This window comes from Macrobrachium rosenbergii, chromosome 43 (assembly GCF_040412425.1).
Source record: "Macrobrachium rosenbergii isolate ZJJX-2024 chromosome 43, ASM4041242v1, whole genome shotgun sequence".
In the NCBI taxonomy this organism is placed as follows: Eukaryota; Metazoa; Arthropoda; class Malacostraca; order Decapoda; family Palaemonidae; genus Macrobrachium; species Macrobrachium rosenbergii.
Window position 1 is genome coordinate 30,004,514 of NC_089783.1, and position 26,270 is coordinate 30,030,783.

A 26,270-nucleotide genomic window follows, 5' to 3' on the forward strand; every position below is an offset into this window, starting at 1 on the left:
GATATTATATATTTATATACAGAATAAGCTGCGCTCCTGTGGGAGCCAGAAGAGTTGTAAAACCTGAGATATACATACATATATATATACATATATGTGTGTGTGTTTGTGTATGTATATATATATATGAAAATGTATATATATATATATATATATATATATATATATATATATATATATACATTTTCACATACCCACACACAAACACACATGCACACATATATACTGTGTATATATATATATATATATATATATATATATATATATATATATATATATATATATATATATATATATATATATATATATATGTTATACGTTATATCGGTTTTACAATTTCTCTGGTTCCCACAGGAGCCCAGCTGGTTCTACCACCTACTATTCTCCCAGGGCTCGTGCGAACGACATAACTTTTTTATTGCCGTACCAAGATTCATATCCATATAGCGATGCAGACTCACGATTGATCTTACTTTTGTCTGCACTTTTATTCCCATTAATTTCCTAATTTTATTCAGCCGGCTCGATGTTCGTTTTTTAACATTTAACTAAACTTCATTTTAAGAGAGCCTGTTTTAGATATCACCTGTTAATAAATATAAAGAAACTGCCTCATTAACCCTTTGTACATACTCTGTCCTCATTACTTCTGTTTTCTAGAGATCTATGTGACCTATCTAAGGTCCTATCTCTCTGGAGATATGATTAATCAAGCTTGGTAAATTTGTCTCGGGGTTTGCTGATTACAGGAGTATCATCTGGGTGTTCATGTAACAATGATAATTCTTTCTCTATCTTTATCATAATAATAATTTGCGTGCTGTTTACCTGCGTCTTCTAATTTAACTAAAACTTACGAATACACTTTCAGATTAAATATACGTGTTCTTGAAAGATGGCGGACATTCAGTAAGCTTTCGTAGAATGTATATACATTACGAGAACATGCCTTCTTATCTTATCGTAATATATATATATATATATATATATATATATATATATATATATATATATATATATATATATATATATATATATATATATATATATAGTATATATATATATATATATATATATATATATATATATGTATGTATATATGTATATATGTGTGTGTGTTTGTATGCATATATAGATAGATAGCTAGGTAACAGATAAGTTTTCAAAGTTGAGCACATAAGAAAATTTATATTCTTCACATGGAAAACTTGAAAAGCCATTTCCCCCTTCCAACCGATCGAACAAAGCTAGCGAGCACCATAAACATTCGCATGAACCTCACATAAGCTCGTAATACTGGGCGTACACGGCCTTCACATGAAACCGATGAATCACATTGACACCGCACATGATTATCATCACCGTGCAGGCTGACCCTAGGTCTCCCCGAAATCGATGGTATATAATTTCATTGCCTTTTATGAACATTTCTGACGCATTGCGGATCTAGGGTCTGTGTGAGTGAGCGCGTGAGTGTGTGTGGATGTGTGTGTGTGTGTGTATGTGTAGAACCTTGAGGAATGTCAAGCAAAGCAAAAATTTCCTAACAGAAAGCCTTTAGAGATTAAGGAGCGGAAAGGTCTGGCTCTATTCTGCTTTTGAAATCCTGCCAGGAATTCTTGGTAATGAGGGTCGAAGTGAAAAGAATCTTTGCGATTTTAATTTAGTGCTTAAATGCTTTAGCATGTAGAGTATCCTCTCTCTCTCTCTCTCTCTCTCTCTCTCTCTCTCTCTCTCTCTCTCTCTCTCTCTCAGTGGTAGCGCGTTCAGCTCACGATCTGAATGAGCAGTGTTCGGTCCCCAAGCCGGACGGGAAAGGACCATATAGCCAGGAGCCCCTAAAAGTATGTGCCTGAAAAGTGACGAAACAAAGAGAGTGAGAGAGAACTCTGTTAGGGTGGACATCACATAACTGAAAACAAGATGACCTGTATGAGGTAATCATCATCCGTTCATAAGGTGTACAGAAGATGAGGTATTCTCTCTCTCTCTCTCTCTCTCTCTCTCTCTCTCTCTCTCTCTCTCTCTCTCTCTCTCTCTCTCTCTTATTTCAATGTTCTTTCATGGACAATAAAGTATCGTATCACTATTACATGATATCAGGTCGGGTTACGAAAAAATCTCTCTCTCTCTCTCTCTCTCTCTCTCTCTCTCTCTCTCTCTCTCTCTCTCTCTCTCTCTTCTTATTTCACTGTTCTTTCATGGACAATAAAGTATCGTATCACTATTACATGATATCAGGTCGGGTTACGAAAAATCTCTCTCTCTCTCTCTCTCTCTCTCTCTCTCTCTCTCTCTCTCTCTCTCTCTTATTTCAATGTTCAGTGTTGTTGCATGGACAATAATGTATCGCATCACTATGACATGACAACAGTCGGGTTACGAACAAAATCTCTCTCTCTCTCTCTCTCTCTCTCTCTCTCTCTCTCTCTCTCTCTCCCCTCTCTCTCTCTCATTTCAATGTTCTTGCATGGACAATAAAGTATCGTATCACTAGTATATGATATCAGGTCGGGTTACGAACAAAATCTCTCTCTCTCTCTCTCTCTCTCTCTCTCTCTCTCTCTCTCTCTCTCTCTCTCTCTCTCTCTCTCTCATTTCAATGTTCTTTCATTGACATTAAAGTATGGTATCACTGCTACATGATAACAAGTTGGGTTACGAACACTCTCTCTCTCTCTCTCTCTCTCTCTCTCTCTCTCTCTCTCTCTCTTTTTCAGTGTTCTTTATGGACATTAAAGCATCGAATCACTGCTACATGATAACAAGTCGGGTTACGAACAATCTCTCTCTCTCTCTCTCTCTCTCTCTCTCTCTCTCTCTCTCTCTCTCTCTCTCTCTCTCTCTCCACGTTACCTGGTATTCTGTGATAGGCTAATCCGCGTCTTTGATCCCCCAACAGGACGGAGTCCGCCAGAACCAGCCCCAAGCATCCGCCATCTTCGAGAAATGCCGGCATGCAGATTTCACTTCAGTATTACGCCAACTTCCTCAATTTCTACCTCCCGAAATTGAAGAAGGCCAACCCATATTGCCAGAGGGACTTGCGCGCGCTCTCTCACGGCCTATTCCACATCGAGGAATACCTCAGGAAGGGATGGCTGTGGCCGCTCAAGCGTAAGTGGGAATTTTTCAAAGGTACTGCTCGTAAGTTTTATGTAGGTGCATCTCTTTGTGGAGAGAAAGACCTTTGTCATGATACCGGGTATGCGTGTATGTATGTATGTAATCATGCATGCATATGCAGTTTTTACTCCATTGTATTTCTAGGTATTTGTTTACGGTTATATGTGTACGTGTGTTTCCGTTTATTTTGTAATTCATAGATTCCCGTAATGGAACGTCAGTGCACCCTACGCGGTGCACTGTGGGCATTACTCAGCATCCTTTTGGGCCTTTCACTTTACCTCCATTCCCTCTTCCTTCCTGACATCTTGTTGTTTAATTCTCCATTCCCTCTTCCTTCCTGACATCTTGTTGTTTAATTCCTGTAATTATTACCTCTTCATACTCCCAGCTTCACATTTTGGGTCCTTGTACTTGATCTCATTTATTTTCTGAATCTCTTTGTCTTGCTGTCCGACCACTCCAACTCCCTCTTTTCACTGTCTTGAGAGTCGAATGGGTGAAAATGGCCAGAGCTCAGCTTTAGCCTGAATTTCGTGATTTATTCCTCCACGCCTGTAGAATCCCTACATTACTCATCGGTGGCTTGCATGTACTCCTTGACATCTCAGGCTAAGAATATTTAATGTATAGGTTCAAATAAGGGATTTCTAGTTACTTGCGACCGAATGATATGATCCACAAAATTCTAACCTTTTTCTCTTATTCCCTCAACGTGTTCAGACCACATTACCACTTAGGTTTGCCAAATTTTTATGCAAAGATAGCACAGAGTCCTGCATTTTTATTAACTCACACTTTATACTTTATTTGTGTACTTTGCCCTGCCATTTATACGCCATATACTTATGCTAAGAAATGCGCATGCTGCAGCGTCGTATCCTTTCTATTCAAAAACATATTAAATTCTTAAGTACTTTCTCTAATCCTCTCTTGATACACCTACTCATTTATTCACCTTCACTTGCAAATCAAATTCCTCTAATAATTCTTTGTCAGGGATCTCTATCCTGCAGACTTACTGGCCCTCAGGTTTCTAGCATTTTCCTTACTTTTGAAAAATGACTTTTTGTTAAGCTTCTTGTCATGTAGACAACGTTTAGTTCTCTTCACAGCTTAAGCCATTTAATTAGCTTAAATATATTTATATGTATATATATACTGTATATATATAGATGTGTTTGCGTGTGTGTGTGTGTGTGTGTATGTATGTATATATGTTTGTATATCACTTGATAGCGTGTGACAGTATATTCAGCTAAGGCCACAGGTAAAATAAAAGAGAGAAGTACCAAGCGCTTTCGTGTTATATCCAGCACATTTTCGAGGTACCTCAAAAATGTGTTGAAAACAACACGAAAGAGTATACTACTTTTTCTTTAATTTTTCCTGCGGCCCTAGATATATATGAATATATATATATATATATATATATATATATATATATATATATATATATATATATATATATATATATATATATATATATATATATATATATATATATATATATATATATATATATATATATATATATATATATATATATATATATATATATATATACTGACGTCAGAGAGTCGACCGACTGCTTGTCATAAAAAATGTAAACACCTTCAACAGCTGTTTCTCACAGCCAACCGACAGACAAAATGTTTTCTATTAATATCATCGACTTTCAAGACAAGACAAAACCCCGGTAATTCAATTTGCAAATGAATAAAGAATAACGCAGATAACGCAGCCTTCAATAAGCCCATGAAATGGCTCAGCTATGAGAGGAGAACTCATTTGTGTGAGTGTGCGTGTGTGTGTGCGTTCATGTTATGAGCATGTGTATAAAACGATATCTTAAGCAAAAACATCAGCTTTCATCGACTGTCGTGACAAGACGAAACCTAAGTAATTCAATATGCAAATAAATAAAGAATAACGTAGATAACGCAGCCTTCAATAAGCCAATGAAACGGCTTCAACTATGAGGAGAAACCATAATTATGTGTGTGCATGTGCGTGTGTGTGTGTGTGCGTGTAGGTTCATGTTTGTGAGCGCGCGTATGAAACGATATCATAGGTCCCAATATCAACTTCCGCCTGTCTTTTCCAGTGATTGACTCGTGGGGAAAAACGGCAGACGGCATCTTAGACGGTAACTTCAACTTCATGGGGTTCTTCAAAGAGTGCATCAACATCCAAGTGTATCTCCCAAGTGAGGGTGAAGAGCCGAAGGCTGATTTCGTCGGCCAGTATTGCAGTATCGTCTATAAACAGTAAGTGTGGGCGTCGGGCAGTCGCTCATATTTTTCGCTTTGGTATTTTCCATTTCATTTCGTCAGAGGTCTCAGTAAACGGTCATATCACTTTAGTCATGTATTTATGTTTCCAAAGTAACGCTTTCTTTAAAATTCTCAATTTCATTTCCGCCAAAGGCCTCAACAAATAATTATGCCTTTCAGCTGTAAACTGTTATTACAGGAGGGTATTTCTTTATATTTTCCATTTAAAAAATCAGGTATCTGGCGGAAAAACTACTTTTTCAGTCATTTATTTTTTACTTCCTATACATTTTGTTCAATTTTATCTTCACACTTCCCAACGACCTCTATAATAATTTAATAATATAGACACTATTTTAATTTTTTGGCCTCACCATTAAATTAATTCTTGTGTCAGTATTGCAATTCAGATTAAATCAGTTGGCATTCATCATATGTAATAATTTCGGTTTTCATTGCTTGCAAATCTGAATTCATGATCAAATTGCTTACTGATGCTTCTTGGGCATTTATCACTAATTGATGATAAATCAACTACCTTAGTTACTTAAGCATTTACTGTATCAGCATCTAGTGTTCATTGAGTTCATTCTCGACAACATATATGTATATGTATGTGCATAAATATATATATATATATATATATATATATATATATATATATATATATATATATATATACATATATATATATATATACGTGTGTGTGTGTATGTATATACGTTTGTATGTAGGTATATGTATATCATCCCTTAATCCCTTGAAAGCTACTGTAACATAATCTCTTTATTTTCCCTTATTCAATCTATTTCGTTAATGAACTTATTGCCTGCTAAAAATTAATATCACATTCAACCAATAGTTACACCATTTTAAAATAATAGTCTTCGTAATATCTAATTTAATTCTTCATCAATTCTTTTCTATTTATCCGATGCAAACTCGTCTTCAATGCTGCAGCTCTACAGTCAATGGAAGCGAGTACCAAGGTCGCCATCCATTGAAGGTCCCTGGTATTTCGGCCAGCGTCCAGTATGTGCCTGCAATGTTCTATTCCACCTGTTTGCCATCGACCTGCACTGAAGCAGAACTCGAGGTAAGGTTAAAGGGTTTAATTTATTTTCGGTATTGTATATTTGTATACATATGTACCTGAATAGATGACCTTACGCTCTAGACATATGCACGCGTAAAGAATAGGTGCCTTGCATTTTTGATAAGTGAGATATGTAATTTTCAACATCATAGAAACGTATGGAACTGGAAAAAAAAAGAGTTTATTTGCTATGATTTTCTCAGTGAATCTTTCATTTGAGGTGGAATGCTTATGTCAGAGTTTTCATCTGTTACCGTCTACAGCGAGAAATCCCAAATGATGTCTGGAGTGGCCTAAACCGGCTATTGAAATTCCGTTGATCCATTATGTAGCAATGAAATGCCTACTCACCTTTGCTTTTCATGCGAGATATGAATTTGATACTGGATTTTCAGGGTATACGGATAAAATATCTAGTTCCTATCAGTAACCGTAAGAGATTCAAAACAAAAAAGAAGTAAATATGTTTGAATGTTTGCTATGAGATTATTCACCTTTTTCCGAATCTGTTAGTTTCTTGGCCCATTTGAGTACTTGGTGTATAAAGTATTGGCGTAGGTTATGAGCTTTTTGCGAAGGGTTTATGAATGAAATACCTCTGACTGGCTGCCAGACGTAGGGTTGACCTTTGCCGAAAAGGAATAGAAATGAGAGCCAATGAAGATTGTAATGCCGGTTATTCTCGAATGTTTTTTTTTCCATTAAAATGCTTTTATATAAGAAAGTGGATATGTTGTCATTTGGAGTTGCATTTAAGAAAAGAAATTGGCTGTTAATGGAGAAAATATTCCCTTCAAATGCTGAAATTTATCAATATTTTCAGCAAAATGAAGGATTAATTTGATTTAATCATTACTTTACTAAAAGGTTACATTAACGTGAACTAGTCTACAAGATTAATTACCAGAAAGGTCATGGCTATCCAGACCTTCTGTGTCTGATGTTTTAATCATATTTGTGGGGTAGCATGTCGAGAACGAATGGAGAGAGAGAGAGAGAGAGAGAGAGAGAGAGAGAGAGAGAGAGAGAGAGAGAGAGTCTCTGTGAAAAGGTTGCCATATTGATTGGACAGGAATTTTCAGATCTCTCTCTCTCTCTCTCTCTCTCTCTCTCTCTCTCTCTCTCTCTCTCTCTCTCTCAGCAGTTGAAAAAACGAACTCAGTTTGTCATTTTTGGTTTGTGACTTGTATTTACAATTTTGTCGAGGACATTGTGCTTTCAGCCGTACGTATTCAGGTAATAGAATTAATTGATATAGTTGCGTGTACTTGATTCGACAACGGACAGAGAAATAGCTTTGAAAACAGACTAAAGCTTCATTTGTGTATAATGAAGGTTGCCAGAAATACCAGCCTAAGTCACGGATAGTTATAGTAAAATAACCGTGTAAAATTTAATACAAATAAACTTGCCAAACAAAAACTATGGTGATAATGATAATGACTTCTTTTAAAGAACGAAAAGCTACCATTTACATCACACGTTAATTACTTCTTTAAAGCCTGTATAATTGTTTAAGTAACTTCAAAACTAAATAGGAAGTTAGACATTTGCCAAATCCAATAAACAACAACAGTAATAATCATTCTATTAGCAAAGTGAAAGGAAATACCGAAACGTATCTGACTTCGAAAACATATCTCGCTGAAATCAGATGCAGTAAAACATTTTCCCCTCCCCTTAGGAATCTGTAGCGGAGACGCTGAGCCAATCACAGTTCAGAGTGAGTACTGTCAGGTGCCAGACGAAAGACCAACACCATGATTTAACAGCTGGGGAAATATTCGGAATGTGAGATAAATTTTCGATTATTTTTGCATTTTTTGTCCCTTCTAGATGGGCAGCTTGTTTGATTAGAAGAATTTTAGTGATGAATCATTAGTTGTGAGTTGTTGTAATCCCTCAGTTACATTCTGATTAACTATAATCGTAAAATAAGAGCACTTTAGTTTTATAGAGTTGTTTAATTGTAATAATAAAATAGTGCACTGTAGTTATATAGAATTGTATCTTTATACGTATGGATGTAATAACCATTTATACACACATATAATCAAACATTAGTGCTTGAATCACATTTAGTCTTCATTTTGTAAGCATTTATTTCAGTCTTCCGTTTATACTCATTTTCTCGGTTGATTGTGTTCATATTGCTTAAACTTACCTTTCATTCTCCTTATTTCGTAAATATTTTGCAATTGTTGCCAATCTTGATCTTCCAAACTTCCTATTATTTGCAGAGCTTTTACTTTTGATCATCCAAATGTCTAAATTTTACAGGGCTTAGTATTCGTGATCATCCGCGTTTCCCAGTGTTAGAAAGCTTGGCATATTTTGTCACGAAAATTTTCCATTATTTAGGGTGTATAGTATTTCTTGTTCATCCAGATTCTCCACTATTTAAGGAGGAAAGTATTTTTTGTTACACAAATTTTCCATTGTTCACAGAGCGCAGTAATTTGGATCATTCAAATTTCTATTGTTTCGGGAGCATAGTATTTTTTTATATCCATATTTTCCCTTGTTTAGGGAGCACAGTATTTTTCATTATCTGTATTTTCCATTGTTTCAGGAGTATAGTGTTTTTTATTATCCATATTTTCCATTTTTCGGGGGCATAGCATTTTTTATCATACAAATTTTCCATTGTTTAGAGAACATAGTATTTTTTATCGTCCATATTTTCTATTGTTTAGGGAGCATAGTATTTTTTATCATCCATGTTTTTCATTGTTCAGGGAACATTGTATTTTTCATCATCCATATTTTCCATTGTTTAGGGAGCATAGTATTTTTTATCATCCATGTTTTTCATTGTTCAGGGAACATAGTATTTTTTATCATCCATATTTTCCATTGTTTAGGTAGCATAGTATTTTTGATCATCCAAATTTCCCATTACTCAGGAAGCTTTGTGTTTTTTTACCATCCAAATTTCCCATCATTTAGGGACTAACATCGACTAAAGCATAAAAAGGAGAATAGTTGAGTATTGGTGATAAAAAAAAAAAAATAGCAATCTGTTCACTTGCGGGAGCTCATTTGCATATGGAAGCAAAAATCAAGTTGTGTGAACCTGAGAACTGAATACCCTTTGGTTATGATTGTCTCCACTGCAAGCACCACTGAGATAATTGCCTGATTTCCCTTTCTTTTCAAGATAGATTATTTTTTTGTATCAGTAGACATGTTTTTTGTATGAATAGCCATGAATTACGTGGAATGGAAATGTCTGCCAATTTTTCATCGGGCAAGAAGCCGATCGTCTGTAGACATAGGCACTGACTGTGATTTTGATGCAATCTGAATTTTTTCAGCATTTTCTTCTCAAGTATCGGGATACTTTTGTTGTCGGCATCTGTGATTGATGTTTGGGCCGAATACTTTTCAGATGGAACCATTAGACAAGGTATATCTCCATGACTTTGTGAATTATTTGTGAGTGATTATTTTTGTCTTGGGTGCCCGAGGCTCTTACGGGCAAGCAATTTCTGATAGTTATTTTTTAATAGAAGGGGGTGGGGAGAGTATTAGAAATATATCTTTTATTAGCAATGTATTTAAATGGTGAAATATGTACGCTTGTGTTTTCCCCTGCAAATTGACTCTCTTGGAATGTACAGGTGAATCAATTCATAAGAAATAATGGAAATTATTGATGAATCATCACAAACATAGCTTTCAGTTATATCTCAGATATAAATATTATAGCGATAATTCCTTGTATATTATGTTGCTGTTGTTTCCCTTCATCAGGACCCGTCAGATACCTTTTGGCTTTTTCGGTGCCTTGCAACTTGCAGAAGTTGTTTCACCTAGAGACGACTCGAAATCCACAGGTGATCTCCTGCCTTCATGGTTTAAGGTAAGTAACCAAGCAAATTCGAGGTTATGTAGGTTTGTTGGCCTAAGATTAAGTTGGCCTTGTGCCGGCATGGATCCTTGCCCATTGGTGGCAAGAAGGAGTCACTGGAAACAAGAAGTCTGGCGTGGACTTCTGGACTAGGATTATCTGGACTTGTCACGCCTAAACGAGACGAAGGCCGGGCCAGAGAAACAAATAATCATCATTTTTGTATTCTGATACTTAATCTTAATAGTAACAATAATAATAATAACATAGCCGCATATGGGTATAATTAGGTAGGAGACCTCCTCTGAGGTCAGTAGAGTTGAAAATAACGGCTGCTTCTACGGCATTCACCCGTGTAGTCTTTTCTGTTCGTCTTTCAATTTCCCTTTCATCAGCGTGTAGCTGGAGTATCAAGTTTCCTAAGGACATACAAAGTTTTCCTGTTGTCTTAGTTTTATTATCTCTAACGTTTCGACACACGCTCTTGTGGTCATTTACAAAGAGTGAATGAACTGAGATGTAAGAAGATTGTAAGATGAATAGAGAAGACTCTATACAAATTGAATGCTTTATAAACAGCCATTATTTCAAAGCTGCTGCCCTCAGAGAAGATCTCCTCCCTAATAATAATTAATAATAATAATAGCTAAATTTAAGTCACACGTGTTTATGAAAGTACTGCCTAATGAACTCGAAAACACTACTTTCACTACTTGTTATTAATTTTGGAGCCAAAAAGCCAAAAGCTACCACTAAACTAATATTGGAGCCAAAAAGCCAAAAGCTACCACTAAACGCCATGGAGGAATGCACTTCAAGGCCATCTGATAGAAATGAGTAGCATTTTAGCCTCATTAATCTTCTTTATATCTTTGTTGTCAGGTACAGAGCTTTAGGAATTATACATGGTAAAGAATGAAGTTTAAATCTAAAGCGTCATATCTAATCAAAGTGCAGTGATTCAGTGAAACTTACCTGATAGTTTGAAACAAGTCCATGTTTATCATTACTGTAAGATTTTAATTGGGTTAATCTCTACTGATCTTTACCCATTGGACTAATCTGTAATTTATTTAGGAGATGATTTTCCTTCCCATTAATTTTATTATTATTTTTTTATTTTTTTCAGATTTCTATCGATATGCTGGGTTGTATTAGGTCATCAGTATGCTTACAGCGCGACGTTGGCTTCCAACCTCGCTGAATTACCTCAGGTAGGTCTATTAATATAATAAATGGCGTCAGTTTTGTATACTCCAGACAAAAGTAATCCAGCGGGGCAATATATTCTACAATAAAAGAAAATAACCAAATGAAATAGAAATTTTCCATTAACAAATCGGATCATGGAAGAGTCTTAGCCTTATTCCTTAATGATAGTGACACGAAATATGTACTTTCCCTCTTCCAAATCAGGCCAAGGAAGAGTCTTAGCCTTTGTTTGTTTTAGGTAACATTCAAATGAATCATGTGTCTTCCATTTACCAGTTAGGTCAGAGAGGACCTTAGATATTTATCAACACCCACATGGAATGTAGAATTCCAACTCACTTGCCAGGTCTGGGCTGAGTCTTAGCCTTATTGTCTTTTTTATTACCATTCAGAGTGGAATGTGAATTTGCTATTTACAAACCAGGGCACAGAAGAGCCTTAGTTTGTTTATTCATAAACACAAGAAACAAGAATTTTTCGCATACAAATCAAACCGTGAAAGAATCAGGAGTTGTAATTGCTCGACGAATTTTAATTGATTTTTAAAGATGGGGTTATATACATTTTACCTGTTAGTTAGGCTGTTTAAACATCCACGTTGAGGCAGTGTCGTTCAGATGATACAGGTTAAATTGAGTCCGGATACTATATAATTATATCAGATGTAGGACGCTAAGAGTGGCGAGATGGAGTTATGGCAGTAAACGTAACTGGGGTGGTTTAATATCGGCAGTTACATCTTGTAAAGTCAAATGAAGAGTTGTTTTCATTTAAGCATCAGACAAGATACCGCCGATTTTGTTTCTCTTATCGTCTATATTATTATTATTATTATTATTATTATTATTATTATTATTATTATTATTATTATTATAGGTCTTTCCATAGGCGTCTGATAGCCATGGAGGTTCAGACATGGTCGATGCCTAGTCAGTGGAGTTATTATTATTATTATTATTATTATTATTATTATTATTATTATTATTATTATTATTATTATTATTATTATTATTCATGTATAGCATCTGCTTCCCTTCGGCAGATGATGAATAAAGTCTCCTTCCAAATGATCGCCAATGGAGACGTGAGTGTGGACACTTTTTTCTTCATGAGCGGCCTCCTGGTCTGTTACACCTTCTTGAACCAAATGAAGAAGTCCAGGTCTTTCAGTGCACCTGTTTATTACCTGCACAGATTTATCAGGTGAGTCTTTGCTGGCATTCATTTTCTATTCTAAGTATAGAAATAATTACAGTCGCAAAATGTGAGATTAGGTATTTCCAAGTATAAGTAGCTCAATAGGCAATAGGATATCAATATCATTGTTGGAATCAGCCGGTAATTTCAAATTTTCGAATTCTCTGAAAATAATTGCGCTCATTTGTTAGTGAATATATTTTGGGTATTGAATGAGTCAGTAAATCCTTCTATGATATAACGTGTTAAAACAAATACCAATAGATAAACATGCGAAGAGATTAACATTGAAAAGGAGCAGATCAAAAAATGATTCCATGAAAAAATTTGCATATTTCTAATGGATTAAGAAAAAAAAATCCGGATAAAAAAGTAGTAAGAAATTCTAACGACAGGGAAATAATCCATCCAAAAAACGAAACAGATTGAGGGCCCGTTGTTCCGAGGCTTCACTCTGTCTCATTCTGATTCCGGAACTTGTACCCCCATCCAGATTGTTCCCACCAATCGCCATCGCCTGCACCTTCCTAGCCACTCTCTCGAGCTTCCTGGTTACGGGACCTCTTTCCTGGTACTACGAGGACTACCTCATGAAGGGCTGCCGGCACTCCTGGTGGATGGACGTCACCTTCATCAGCAACTTTGTCTTCCCTCACTTGGCCGAGATGAACAAGACGAACGAAGCTGCTTCGGTTGGTTTCTTGCCTGATTCTCTCACGTCTGTCGTTTACCCAGTCCAGTTAGTCGGTGAACTTACTGCATTTTAGAGAAAGAACGCATAAACATACTACAGTATAATAACGACAGAGATACAATTCATACACAAGTATAAGCATCATTACAACCCTATTTTTGGCAGTTATTAATAGATAATATGAAAACATTGACGTCATCAAAATGAAATGCGTGAATGAAGTATGTAAGAGAGAGAGAGAGAGAGAGAGAGAGAGAGAGAGAGAGAGAGAGAGAGATTTACCTTACTTGCACGGTTAATATTGTAAGTATTTTTTCCCCAAAAACGGAGATTGGGATTTTGAAGATTATTTGTAAAAGTTATTGAGAGAGAGAGAGAGAGAGAGAGAGACGGGGAGATGGGGGGAAGAGATATTCTAAGTATTTGTTGACAAAAAATGAAGATTGTGAATTTGGAGATTATCCGTAGAAGTGATTGAATGAGAAAGAGAGAGAGAGAGAATTATAGCTTCAATGTTTAATTTTCAGCGTGTAGTTGTATACAGAAAACAAAGATGAACACTTTCTTTTTTCAGTGTCTGCCTCACTGCTGGTTCACGGCCGTAGACATGCAACTGTACATCATCACACCTCTGATCATTCTGCCGTTGTACTTTTGGGAGAAAAGAGGCAAGTTTTATGAGTCATTATCTTCCGAGTTTCGTTTTTGTTTGTTTGTCTGTATGCTGATGATCTCTAGCCTATTCATTTTTTCCTAATACATTTTTACTTACTGATTATATTTTCCTATCTCTAATGTACTTTCTATTCCTCTCAGAGGCAAACTTTTTGGAAGTTGACATAACCATATAACCAGGTTTCCATCCACACAAACACTCGCATGACCACACACACACACACACACACACTCACACGTGTGAGTATGTGTGTGTGTACGTGCGTACAATACATTTATGGATAGATAAAACAATAGGGCAACATTATCTTTAACCCTTTCAAACGATAAGGGCAACGAGGATTGATGTTTGATATAGGATTGCAGAAAGAGGGAATGATAACAATAAGAAGTGAGATAAAAATGAGAGGTAAAAATTAAGGGAAAAAATTACATAACAGACGAGAACGTTACATGCAGGTATACGGAAGGGTTGATAAGGTATTCAAGAGCAAAGTGGGGGAGAATAAGACTGCAATAAAAAAAAGTAAAGAGCGGGAAGTGAGCAACAACCTTAGAGCGGATAAGTAGTTCTAAAGAGGGAAAGGTGAATGAGCCAATGAATCTTAGAAAAAAAGGTACAAATGGAAACATGTTGACTGAAGTGAATTCAGTCCTGGGTCGACGGAGCGAGTATTTTGAAGAATTGTTGCACGTGGAAGATGGAAGAGAGTCAAAGCTGAGTGACACAAGACTGAAAAGGATTAATGTAAATTTTAAAACTATTATGGAAATGACTGCTGAGGACGTGTGGAGGGTAACCAAGCGGTTTTAAAAATGGGAAGACGCCACCTGCTGATTTGATTACAAGCAAGATGATGCAGTACACGAGTGATAGCGCAGTTAGCTGGCAGACTAAGGTTTCCCAACTAGGTCTGGATACAGGAAAAGTTCCAAAGGAATAGGTAATGGAAGTGACTAAGACCCATGAGGATTAAACAATTTTTATTACACCTGGGAAGGTGTATGGTAGGATTTTGACTGAAAAAAAATAAGAAAGATTGCTGGAGGATTGACAGGTAGAGTAGTGCAGGATTAGACAAGAGAGAGAGAGAGAGAGAGAGAGAGAGAGAGAGAGAGAGGACGTGTGGGTTAAATATGTGCTATGAAACAAAAGTATGTGAAGTTTGAAGAAAAGCTGTACGTGTCTTACAAGTACCTCAAAAAGCTCCTGATAAACTCAGTATAGAGACAATTGTTGAGGAACCATGGCATCGCATCGCATCGCATCTATGAGAGAGTGAGGCATATGTTAGAACACAAATAGAAGAGTGACTAGTTTGGTAGCATAGTGAGCCTGGTATAGGGTGTACCGTGCTCCATGGCGCCAGTATCAGCAAAGACATCAAACGTAGGTGAATAATGGTGGGGTCAGCAAATGAATAGTGAATGAACTGTGCAAAGGCTAATGCTTACCGATGATACATACTGATTACAGATAGTAAATAAAATCTCCAGACTCTAGTGGAAGAGTTTGAAATTGGTAATAAGAGAGGAATATTTAAAGCAAATGTGGTCAAGAGTAAGATTATGAGGGTAAAAGAAAACCAAGGTATTTTTGTTTATTTCCTGTGCTCATTTTTTCTTTTGGTTGTTGTACAGCTTGCTATTTTGTGCTAATATTTTCTGCAGTGTATATGTTACAATGTTGCTTTTTCATCAGGACTAATTCTGTTGGGTGTATGGACTGCGGCTTCCTTTATCATCCCCGCCGCCATTACGGGAGTCTACGATTTGTGGCCTTCTAGTATGCTTATACAGGAGTAAGTTATTATTTGGTTTGACAGATTGCATCACAGGCTGACCGAATTCTAAGTGTCACTGGTATCATTTACGCTTTTCCGCATATGGTTATAACCTAGAAGGATACTTAAATCATCCCTCAAACAACTTTCTCTGCTCCCGAAACATAGTAAGGGAGATATGAACATTTATACTTTAAAATATCGAAGCTTGGGAAAGCCTGGTTGGCAATGATACTAAGAGAAATGAGACCAGGACCTGGTCAGAGATGCTGCCATCTGGAGACAAGCTCGGCAATTAATCAAACTTCTTGAAAAATTAATGGCCTATTTCGTACAGTAGTTTTGCTGTAACCTGCACATAATGATTATTTTTTGCTCTTTGAGCACCATTAGAAGTAGATTGTATCATAGCAAATATATCTTGAGTTACAAGTAACTATTTAGCTCTTTACAATGCCTGACAGTCAAGTTTTTAAATGAAAACAGGAAGTGAATCTTAACATAAAAAGAACAGCAGACTAACACATTTTTTTAAGTGAAATATCTAACAGCTCTCTCTCTCTCTCTCTCTCTCTCTCTCTCTCTCTCAATCAACTTTCTGTAACCTCTGGATCAAATTCTTTCCAGTCCGGCAGCAAGTCTTCAATATAACTACAAGGCTTACATGATGCCTTGGTGTCGAGCTGGTCCTTATGTAGTTGGCATCGCTGTTGGATATGTGATTCACATAGCCAGGGACTCCCCAAGCGTCACTAGATTAAGCAAGGTAAGCAGACTGGTTATTTTACATTAAAATAACACTCTAGCTTTCGTTTTACATGATGTGAATATAGGACATTTTTATTAAGATACATATACTTGACATTCAAATGGAAATATTCTTTGATGTTTTATTTTTACCAAATGTTTATTGCAAAGTAGAGTGCTCATTTAAATATTCTTTTATGTACCCTGTTGGTGATTTACTCAAAATTACGTCTTGATGTCTATAAAAGTTCTTGATAATTCCCATGAAAGTCTTTTCATTAGTACTTGCTGATATTAAATACGAGTACCAGAGTACTTCTTTAGTTATATTTCAGAATACCTCTTGATATTTTGTTCTCGAACGCCCCAAGATATTCTACTGGATTTTCATACCAAAACAGGAGTCCCGTTTGGGATTTCTTGTTTACTGTAACTTAATAGATATCTTAGATATTCTTTTTGGAATACTTTGATATTTATCCATTTGCCTATTTATATCGTTAATAATTTCGATACCAACAGTCTCAAGTCATCGTTGGGTGGGTGGCAACAACGGCTGTGGCACTGAGCATCATCTTTGGCATCGAGAGATACAACAAGGTGAAATTACCTGGAACACCACCCGAGATGTCATTGGCGGAGTCTGTCCTGTATGGAGGGTTCCACAGAGCTGTCTGGGGAGTGGTCGTCGGATGGATCGTCCTGGCTTGCCACTGGGGCTACGGAGGTGAGCCGAAATTATAAGGTCATGTCCAATGGCAATCCAAGTCAGGTCGTACCTGTGAGACTAAAAGCAGTGTCAGGCTTGGAGAACAATCTTAATTTTCCGTACGCTGGCGTATTTACAGTTTCTCAGTTACCGAGATTTATTATTCTTATATTCACTGAGATGTTCTTAACTTTTCAGTCATTGATACTTTCTTAACCTTGCAGTCAGCAGCATATTCTCAGTTTCCAGTTATTGGCGCATTCTTCATTTACCTGTCACAAGCATATTTGTAATTTCCAGCCACTGCCATCTTCTTGAATTTCCAGCCAATGACAGTTCTTAACGTTCAACTTGGTGAGATTATTAATTTTCCGGTCATTTACTTATTCTAAATTTTCCAGTCATGCACACGTTCTTAATCCTTCAGTCAATGACACATTCTTAAATTTTCTTGTCTCTTACACATTTTTTTTTACTTCCAATCACTTCCATATTCTTGATTTTCCAGTCACTGGCATATTCTTAATTTTTCAGTTACTGAGACGTTATTACTTTTCCAGTCGATGACAGACTTTTAACCTTAAAGTCACCGACATATTCCTAGTCTTCCAGTCTCTAATGCATTATCAGTCTTCCACTCACCACACATTCTTGATATTCCAGTCATTCCTCACCGACTAATTTTGCCTGAGTGCTCTATCAATTACACGAAAAAAATAAATGCTTTTAAAGCTAACTGATTTGTCATTAAGTCACATGATGACTGAATTGATGGTTGACTGACTACATAGGAGTGAGAGTTATGAATAATTCCCAAATTCATTGACAGTATTTAGTGAGTATTTATAACTGGATGGTTTATATTAATATACTGTTGAATGATTTATTTCCACTTTGTCATAGAACTTACAGAGGCGGACAGACAGAAATGTCCATTATTTGATTCACTTAATTTACTACGCTTTTTATTTCAGTTTAAAAGTCTTAGCAAGCAAATGCAGAATTACTGACAGGCTGATTGGTTAGTGCAATAATTACTTGACTAGTTGAAAAGTATCTATTTTATTAGCCAAAAGTATAACCGTCAGAGCTGGAAACCTCTCTTACGGTCGGCACGTTTCATTCTTAAAGAAAGATTTTTTTTCATGCATATTTGATTCAAACAAAAGAAAAAAATTACGTAAATTCAAAATGAAAAAACCATGCCTTACAAATAATAGATCTAAAAATATTTATTGAACATTTTTCTGGAATAACATTTTGGAATTATTTATTAAATAAGGTGTGTTCCATTACCTACTATGCTTAAAAATTAAATAAACTACACTTTTCAAACTTTTATCATTGAATTAAACCTTACGTGCAAAAGGTATAGTAAAGGTTGTTAACTGCAGGAATTCTTATCTGTTAATAAGAACCAAGAACAAAATTACGTCATTATATTAAGTAGATTATTGTAGTGTTATAATTTGCGCAAGACCAACGTGCAGATTTTCTTAAGTGAAACTCGTCTCCTTACAGGTCCTGTCAACTGGTTTTTGTCACATCCCTTGTGGCAACCTCTCAGTAGACTCACATACTGTATTTACCTGACTTCATTGCCAATTCAACTTGCAATCCTGTCAGCCACCGTAAGAACATCTTACTTCAGTAATCTTGCAAAGGTAAACAGATCTTTAAGGATGATTTGCTATTTTATCTACATACTTCAGTCATCTTACAAGGGTAAACAGATTTGTAAAGCTGGTTTTTTAATATCTTGTCTTTCGACTTGGACTTTGTGCCAAAGAAAAGATTCTTGTTAGGTATCATAATTTATTAATTGAATTCCTAGAATCATACTCATTATATTAATAGTGAGCATTTTTTCCAGCTTCTGTCATAAAACCCTCAATTCCAAATCAAGAATATACTTCATTTGAAATTACATCTCTTCATAACATGCATTTATTTATTTTGTGTCTTTATATGTATGATGCTGTTTTCACACTTCCTTTGCATATTTTTTCGTTCCTATACTTTACGGTCATCTATTGAGATATGAGTTCATTTGCTCATTTGTCCCATTTATGCGTAGAATATTCTCATACTGACATTTACCCACACTTTACTTATTATCGTTATTATTATTATTATTATTATTTTGTGTGTGTGTGTGAGTCTTACCCTCCTGTACCCGAGCTAGAAACGAGAAGTGTTTGTCATCTCTCAGTCTGTTCATCGAGGAATATTTTACTTAGAAATATTTAGTGATATCACATCTCCTCTTCAGTGTGGATAATACTCGATGTCTCCAGACTATCTGTGAACTGTATGCTGTTCCTCGAACATGCGTTGACTTTTACTGCAATCACGACAGCACGAGAATTGACCTCTGACCTAAAACCTCGACTCCTTTCAGCTGGAAGAAACCTGCGGGGTGCTTCTCATCACCATCATGGTTTCGGTCGTCCTTACCTTGGTGTCAGAGGCGCCCATTTTGAGACTCGAAAAGCTCTTGCTGGAGCCCTATAGTAAGTTCAGTTTTTCTTAAGACGTTTTCAAATCTTTAAGTAAGTCTAATCTTTTTTAGCAGGATTCGAGGTATTTTACATAATAAGATTACATTTTGCGTTCAAGGTGTTTTCAATTCTGAGCGGTCATTTGCCTTATAGTACATTGGTAGCTATTTTTGGTTAGGATTGATATTTTTTTTATGTGCCTGCCATGGGTATTCTTGCAATTTTTATTTGCGACATTTTGACAATGAAGGGTTCTTCGTTCCTTTTTTTTTTTTGGTGCGTTGTATTCTCATTTTTTTTATCTTTAACTTGGCAAGAAATATAAAAGACTATCATTTTAGAAGGTATGGCTGGGCCCCTGTCTGATTTCATAATGTGTTATAGTTCGTATACGCTCGAGCTTTGGAGACAAAACATAGAGATTCGTCGTTGGAAGGGAATAACCGCTCAAGATTGCTAATGATTTATAGAGTTATTATTACAATTTAAATTCCAATTATATCTATCTAAGAAAGCGATAAAGGATCTTATGTAAATTGCATTAGATCACTTAATAAGCTATGTGCATTGAAATACTTTATTATTCAGATAACTTTCTACTCATGATTTCCTTTTCAACCTTCAGCTGTTTATCCATGAAGAATGTTGGGCCAAGGTTTGTGATATATACAGTATATATATATATATATATATATATATATATATATATATATATATATATATATATATATATATATATATATAGATAGATAGATAGATAGATAGATAGATAGATAGATAGATAGATAGATAGATAGATAGATGTGTGTATATGTGTATATATATATACATGTATACATATATACATAGTTATATATATATATATATGTATATATAAATAAATATATATACATGTGTATATATACAAATAAATATACATATATATGCATATACACATGCTTGTGCATATATAGCCTATATATATGTGTGTGTGTGTGTGTGTAAAGCTAAGATAAGACATTTTAAAAACTCTTGTGTCGGACGCTGCCCAGTGCCTTAGAGATATCGAGAGCAATGGCAAAAGTCTCCAAAGTCCCACAAAGAAGTGAGATAAGGAAGGTCTCCCATAGATTTTGTCTAATGGAGGCAATGTTAAAGATTCAGAAGATGACATTCGGGTTCAAAGTATTTATGAAATTGAAAGTTTATATAATCTTCGTTGAAGATAAGTTTATAGGTAGGATGGTAAATGGATGAATTTGAACTGTCAGCTTGCCACAGGATGGACATGAGCAGTACATCGTCCCAGTTAGATGAAAGGGTGGCAGATAACTGCAGCTAGTTCATCTACAAACTCCTGAAGGAAATATGAAGGAATACAAAAGTATGACAGCTCTTAGAAGATATAAAATAAGCATGAGTAGCATTAAGGAAAGGGATCAAGAATAACTGATGCACTCATCTCTCAATTGGATAGCTGAGAGGCAGGAGAGGTCTAGCTAAAAATTATGAGAGAAATTTCTGGTGTAGTTTTGGGCGTGTACTTCAGTAACTGAGGTTAAAAGCAATGTGTTACCAAAGCAAAGTCCTCCAAAGAAAAATGAAGGAGACAGGTTTGTCTGCCAACCCAATGCAAACTCAAAAAAGTACAAGAGCTGATGTCGTGTGGAGAGAGTCAGTAGGGGACAGACAAAGTTCTAAAAGAGCACCATGAGTAAAAGATAAAATCATGCATAATACTGAAGGTCTGAGATAAGTAAAACTGAAGAATGTTGGATGCATGACTGTAACAGTCAGGAACCTATGCCATGTTTTTGATAAGTCATTCCACTTCATTTGCAGCAGAAAATTCAACAGCCTCATTCCTCCCATTTAGCAGTGGCGCAACAGAACCACTAAATCAGAGTAGTTAAAGAAAAAAGAAAGTCTGTAAAATTAAATAAACAATTGCAAAAGGAAAGAATCTTAATATCTTTAAGTAGTGTTTTATGTGTCTTAAAGGTACATAAATTTCAAATGCAGCCTTGTAAAATGCAAGCATAAGCAGAGATAATGATGAAATTTGTAAATGGTCAGGTGCATCTTTGTACAGCTGCTTTTTAGAGAAAATAATGAACTATAAAGTGAATGGGTATCAAATTCGTGGAGTATTTGGAATGCTGGAGATCACACCTGAATGTTACAGAAGTGGAAGGCAATGGAGATAGATGTGCACCGGACTAAGAGCTGTGGGGTCTTGGGTGGAATTACTACAGCTATCATTGATTTATGTGCTCTGATTTTCTAAATTATCTCAGCCTTTTGTCTTGCCCTAAACATTCTGCCCAGGTACTGCTTTATTCATGTTGCTTTCCTCTTCAGTGGCATCGAGACTCTCTGCTGGCCTCACCTCCACCCGCCAGCTGACCGTGGCCATTGACGATAAGTCGGACTGCGAAGACTCACCTCGTCACATGCCCACTGTCCAATGCTCCTCCTACCATGGTCCTCAAGCATGAAGCCCAGTGAAACTCTCTAAGCTTTAAACCATTACTTAAAATTTCTCTTTATATGGGATTTTTGTTTTTATTTGCTGTGCAAAAAAGACTTTGAGGATGAGAACAAAGTTGGTTATGAATAGATGTAATGATGGTGTGTTTCAAAATTTAAACCATCATCTAAAATATATATACATAGGGATGTGGATGAAATAATATACATATACATACATACATATATATAATTTTTATACTTGTGTGTATGTGTGTGGGTGTGTTTATACTCAGTAGAACAGTGGTATGTCAGAGCACTATTTAAATCCTCCTAACCTAACCAAAGCCAGCCACTATTATGATGTTATATCCCCTTGGAACAAGGGATTTGGTACTCTTTTTTTTGTGCCTTTATCTAGTCAAGATCTAAAGATAAAAAAAGAAGAATGACAATGGGGCTTAACCCCGGTGGATGCAAGAGACACTAGCCCCCCTCTTTATAAATGGAGTTTTGTAGGATTCATTGAGAATGAATGTGATAAGAGTTTATAGAAGGGAAGCGCCACAATACATAGCTGTATAGGTATCCGGGATTACTAATCTGCAAAGATTAATGGGGGATGAATAACAGTTGGTGTTACATAGCTATACAAGAGGAAGCAGGACCAAGATCCTAAGGTTACACTGTGAAAGTTGAACGGAAGTATTTCATTTTCATTTCAACCCTTACCGGACAGTGCGCAAACCTTACTCCCGGCATACTGCTGTCATACTAACTCCATATTGTTGATCTTTCATATCACAGGTGAATCAAACTGTAGATGTTATTTCCACTATTGTGTTAGTGTAGTTCAGGATGTTTACAACAGCCAAATCTCTCTGAAATCAGCGCGTCAGTACGGGGACACCTGTTTCAGAAGTTTGAATGCTGATCACTTCAGAATGTGTTATTAGAACATTAGCAATAATTTAACTGCCCCCTGACCATTTTGGAAGCTGTGATTATCATTATTATCGTGAAGCTGTGAACACTTTTACTACGACTTCTACTACTACTACTACTGCTAATTTTACTACTACTACTACTACTACTACTATTGCTTCTGCTATTGTGATTACTGATACTATTACTCTTCTTAATCATAGCATTATTATTATCATTGTTTAGAAATCTAGTAACAACGAAGTGGGAAGTATTCCGTGCTTGTTGATATATCGCATACGAAGTTTATCATTGTTTCATCAGCACAGGTGAAAGCGTGTCTTGCACTGCTCAGTCACGAATTATCTTGCAGAACCCTGACCATGACATTTCTCTTGACAGGACGTTTTAGGAACTTAGTGGATAGTCTTCGCTATGTTATTAGTTTTAAGAATTTGTTGTTCTGTTATTTGTTATCAAGCCTTAGGGATATTTGTTATTTCTCAGCTCACTGGATGTTTGTTGACTCTTCCGGGCACGGATGGTGCTCGAATATATCAATTTTCCATGGGGTTATGCATAGTTGTAGTATCTAGACGCGAGATTATAGAGGAATTGTAGTGAATAAGATGAATATAGTATTTGTATAGTGTCAAAGCTGCTGTTAGACGGTAGAGCAGGTGCTCATCAAGGTGTAAGACAGGTGGTGTTGGCTGTAATTTATTACTACCAACCTCTTCAGTTTCTTTGAAGTAATATTCTGTTTTTGCTATGTGGATGCACACCTTTTCTTTTCATTTCCAAAAGACCCTTAAAGGAGGACTGAATTTTAAACGATTTCTAATTAAAGTTAACTAAAGTGAAGAATGTCAGTTATCCAATAGCTGACCGATGATATAATGTAACATTTTACTTGAATGAACGCATTTTATAACATAATGGGCTTCCATAACATACGAAATTTGATGTTTTTTTTTTCTAAAGATTTCAGTAGTCCATTTTAAGCCCAGAACTAAAGTATGGATTTCTTGTCCGTATTCCAGCATTGAAGAAAATTCTTCTAGCCTCACTTTATCAACGTTACTCAATATGCCTCTGATATATATTTATGTATGTATATATATATGTGTGTGTATATATATGTATATATACACATATATACATATATATATGTATGTATTTGCCACAGAGGTTGCCTATATCTATCAACCTATGAAATTAGTGTTTAGTGTCTTAGTATTTGTGATACGACGATGTAGAAATTTTTAGGAGCCTGATGCAGAGAGAGAGAGAGAAACAGAGAGAGAAAGAAAGAGAGAAAGAGAGAGAGAGAGAGAGAGAGAGGGAGAAAGGATATCATACACCTTGCTTTGTTTCACATTTCTGTTTACGTCTTTGCGTAATATAATATATTTGTCTGTACTGTAGAGGCTGCCTTAGAGCGTTAAATACTTTAAGCAAAGACTTCACCCGTCTCCTTGACTGTAAAGCATGGTGCTCGCAAGCTCTTAGGAACTGGAATGGGAATCGCTGAATCTTACTTTTACCCAACGCCATGAAAGATCAAAGTTTTTGTCAGCCATATGCATTATTTTAATGTGCTACCTGATACGCCAGTACTTGTTTGTATGTAGTCTTTATCTTTCCAAAATCATTATGGAAGGAAATCGGCTCCACTGCAAAAAGCCTATCGATGTTGGAAATCCATTTGTTGATTCTTGACTCCAGGCATGAAAACATTACCTAGTACATCCTACCATGAGATCTCATTGTTTATAGTTTCTCTTTTTTACCAGAGACAACATGAAGTAGAAATTAGTCCTAAGATACAATTTAAAAATCTCATAACCTTGTCATCTCACCTTCTAACCGTGCTCTCCTGGGAAATTAGGACTTTTTCACATTTCAAAGAAAGTTTTGATTCACAAAAAATCAATATAAATGCATTTCATAAGCTACGATGGAGAGGGAATGTTCTTTTCATTAGAAGAAACATTGTGTACCTAGCTTTCTCATGTATGCATTTTGTAACTTGAGGTAAATCCTGGGACCAAAATGTGTGATGAAAAAGTAACATTTGAGGAAGCTAATTCCAACCAAATTCTATTACTCGTATCTTAGGAAACTGATAGCCAACTTAGTCATCAGTTCTTAGTTAAAATTGGCATCATTGTTGCGTACAAACCGGCGCTTATGGGTTGGTCATCCTCCATACTAGGTCATACAGTACCAGTATTCTGAGTGATAGGCCAAGGAAGGCCTGATTTGCTGAACTGAAAGACATCCTAGCATTAGTCTTTTGGGTCAGGATTGAAATGATGCTGCCAGAGTTGAGGACTAGATTGTGAAATAAATTACTGAGGTTATTAATGGTATGTGTTTCTATTTAGGGAATATATCTCTCTTTAATGTCGCATCAGAATAAATTTAATCCTCTCGTTTGCCAGTAAAAGTCATATACAGGCATCTCTCGAGTTACGCAAGTTTGGTTAACAAGAATTTAATTGAGAGCAGCTCTGTATTAATACTCAATGTTTTTATATCTCCTTTTCTGTCAAAACATATACGAAATAAAAAAAAAGTCCGTTAGAAAGAGATTGAAAAACTTATTCATTTTTTTCCTTATTATTATGCTAACTGATTTCTTATTCTAGTCTAATGTCATTTAATACAATAACTAATTTATGTTACATGTACAAAATAACAGAGTTAAGTATCAATAGTCTGCCAGTTTACTTTATAGCGGTTTCTCATTTTGAACTTACACTTAGATCTCTCTGTATCTTAAATAATTATTATGAGTGAACTTTCAGTTATATAAAAATAGATTGATTGTAGTGAAATGAGACTCTGGTAAGGGAAATCGAAATCGGATGAGGTACTGAAGCACAAGAACAAACCTCAACATTTTTTCGTTCTTTAACCAATAGTTCACATATGCATCAACGTTTCGGTTATAATCTTGTTCATGTTTAGGTTCAGTAAAAATCAAACAAAAAACTCTATTATAAACTGAATAAAATTAGTA

The 26,270-nt window shown here is 35.8% G+C and overlaps 1 protein-coding gene across 2 annotated transcripts in view; it reads left to right on the plus strand.

Moving 5' to 3' along the window:
- LOC136828718 (nose resistant to fluoxetine protein 6-like) overlaps positions 1-24,555 on the plus strand; it is a 65,975-nt gene extending 41,420 nt beyond the window's left edge. For both annotated transcript variants that reach the window (XM_067086868.1, XM_067086867.1), the window contains exons 2-17: positions 2,903-3,117; positions 5,234-5,396; positions 6,363-6,498; positions 8,183-8,289; positions 9,816-9,907; positions 10,255-10,363; positions 11,481-11,565; positions 12,606-12,766; positions 13,254-13,452; positions 14,029-14,122; positions 15,832-15,931; positions 16,541-16,679; positions 17,183-17,387; positions 18,891-19,033; positions 19,771-19,882; positions 22,211-24,555. In XM_067086868.1, coding sequence (XP_066942969.1) covers positions 2,903-3,117; positions 5,234-5,396; positions 6,363-6,498; positions 8,183-8,289; positions 9,816-9,907; positions 10,255-10,363; positions 11,481-11,565; positions 12,606-12,766; positions 13,254-13,452; positions 14,029-14,122; positions 15,832-15,931; positions 16,541-16,679; positions 17,183-17,387; positions 18,891-19,033; positions 19,771-19,882; positions 22,211-22,347 — 2,197 coding nt within the window. In that variant the 3' untranslated portion in view covers positions 22,348-24,555. The remainder of the gene's footprint in view (positions 1-2,902; positions 3,118-5,233; positions 5,397-6,362; positions 6,499-8,182; positions 8,290-9,815; positions 9,908-10,254; positions 10,364-11,480; positions 11,566-12,605; positions 12,767-13,253; positions 13,453-14,028; positions 14,123-15,831; positions 15,932-16,540; positions 16,680-17,182; positions 17,388-18,890; positions 19,034-19,770; positions 19,883-22,210) is intronic.
- The last annotated feature ends 1,715 nt before the right edge of the window (positions 24,556-26,270 follow it).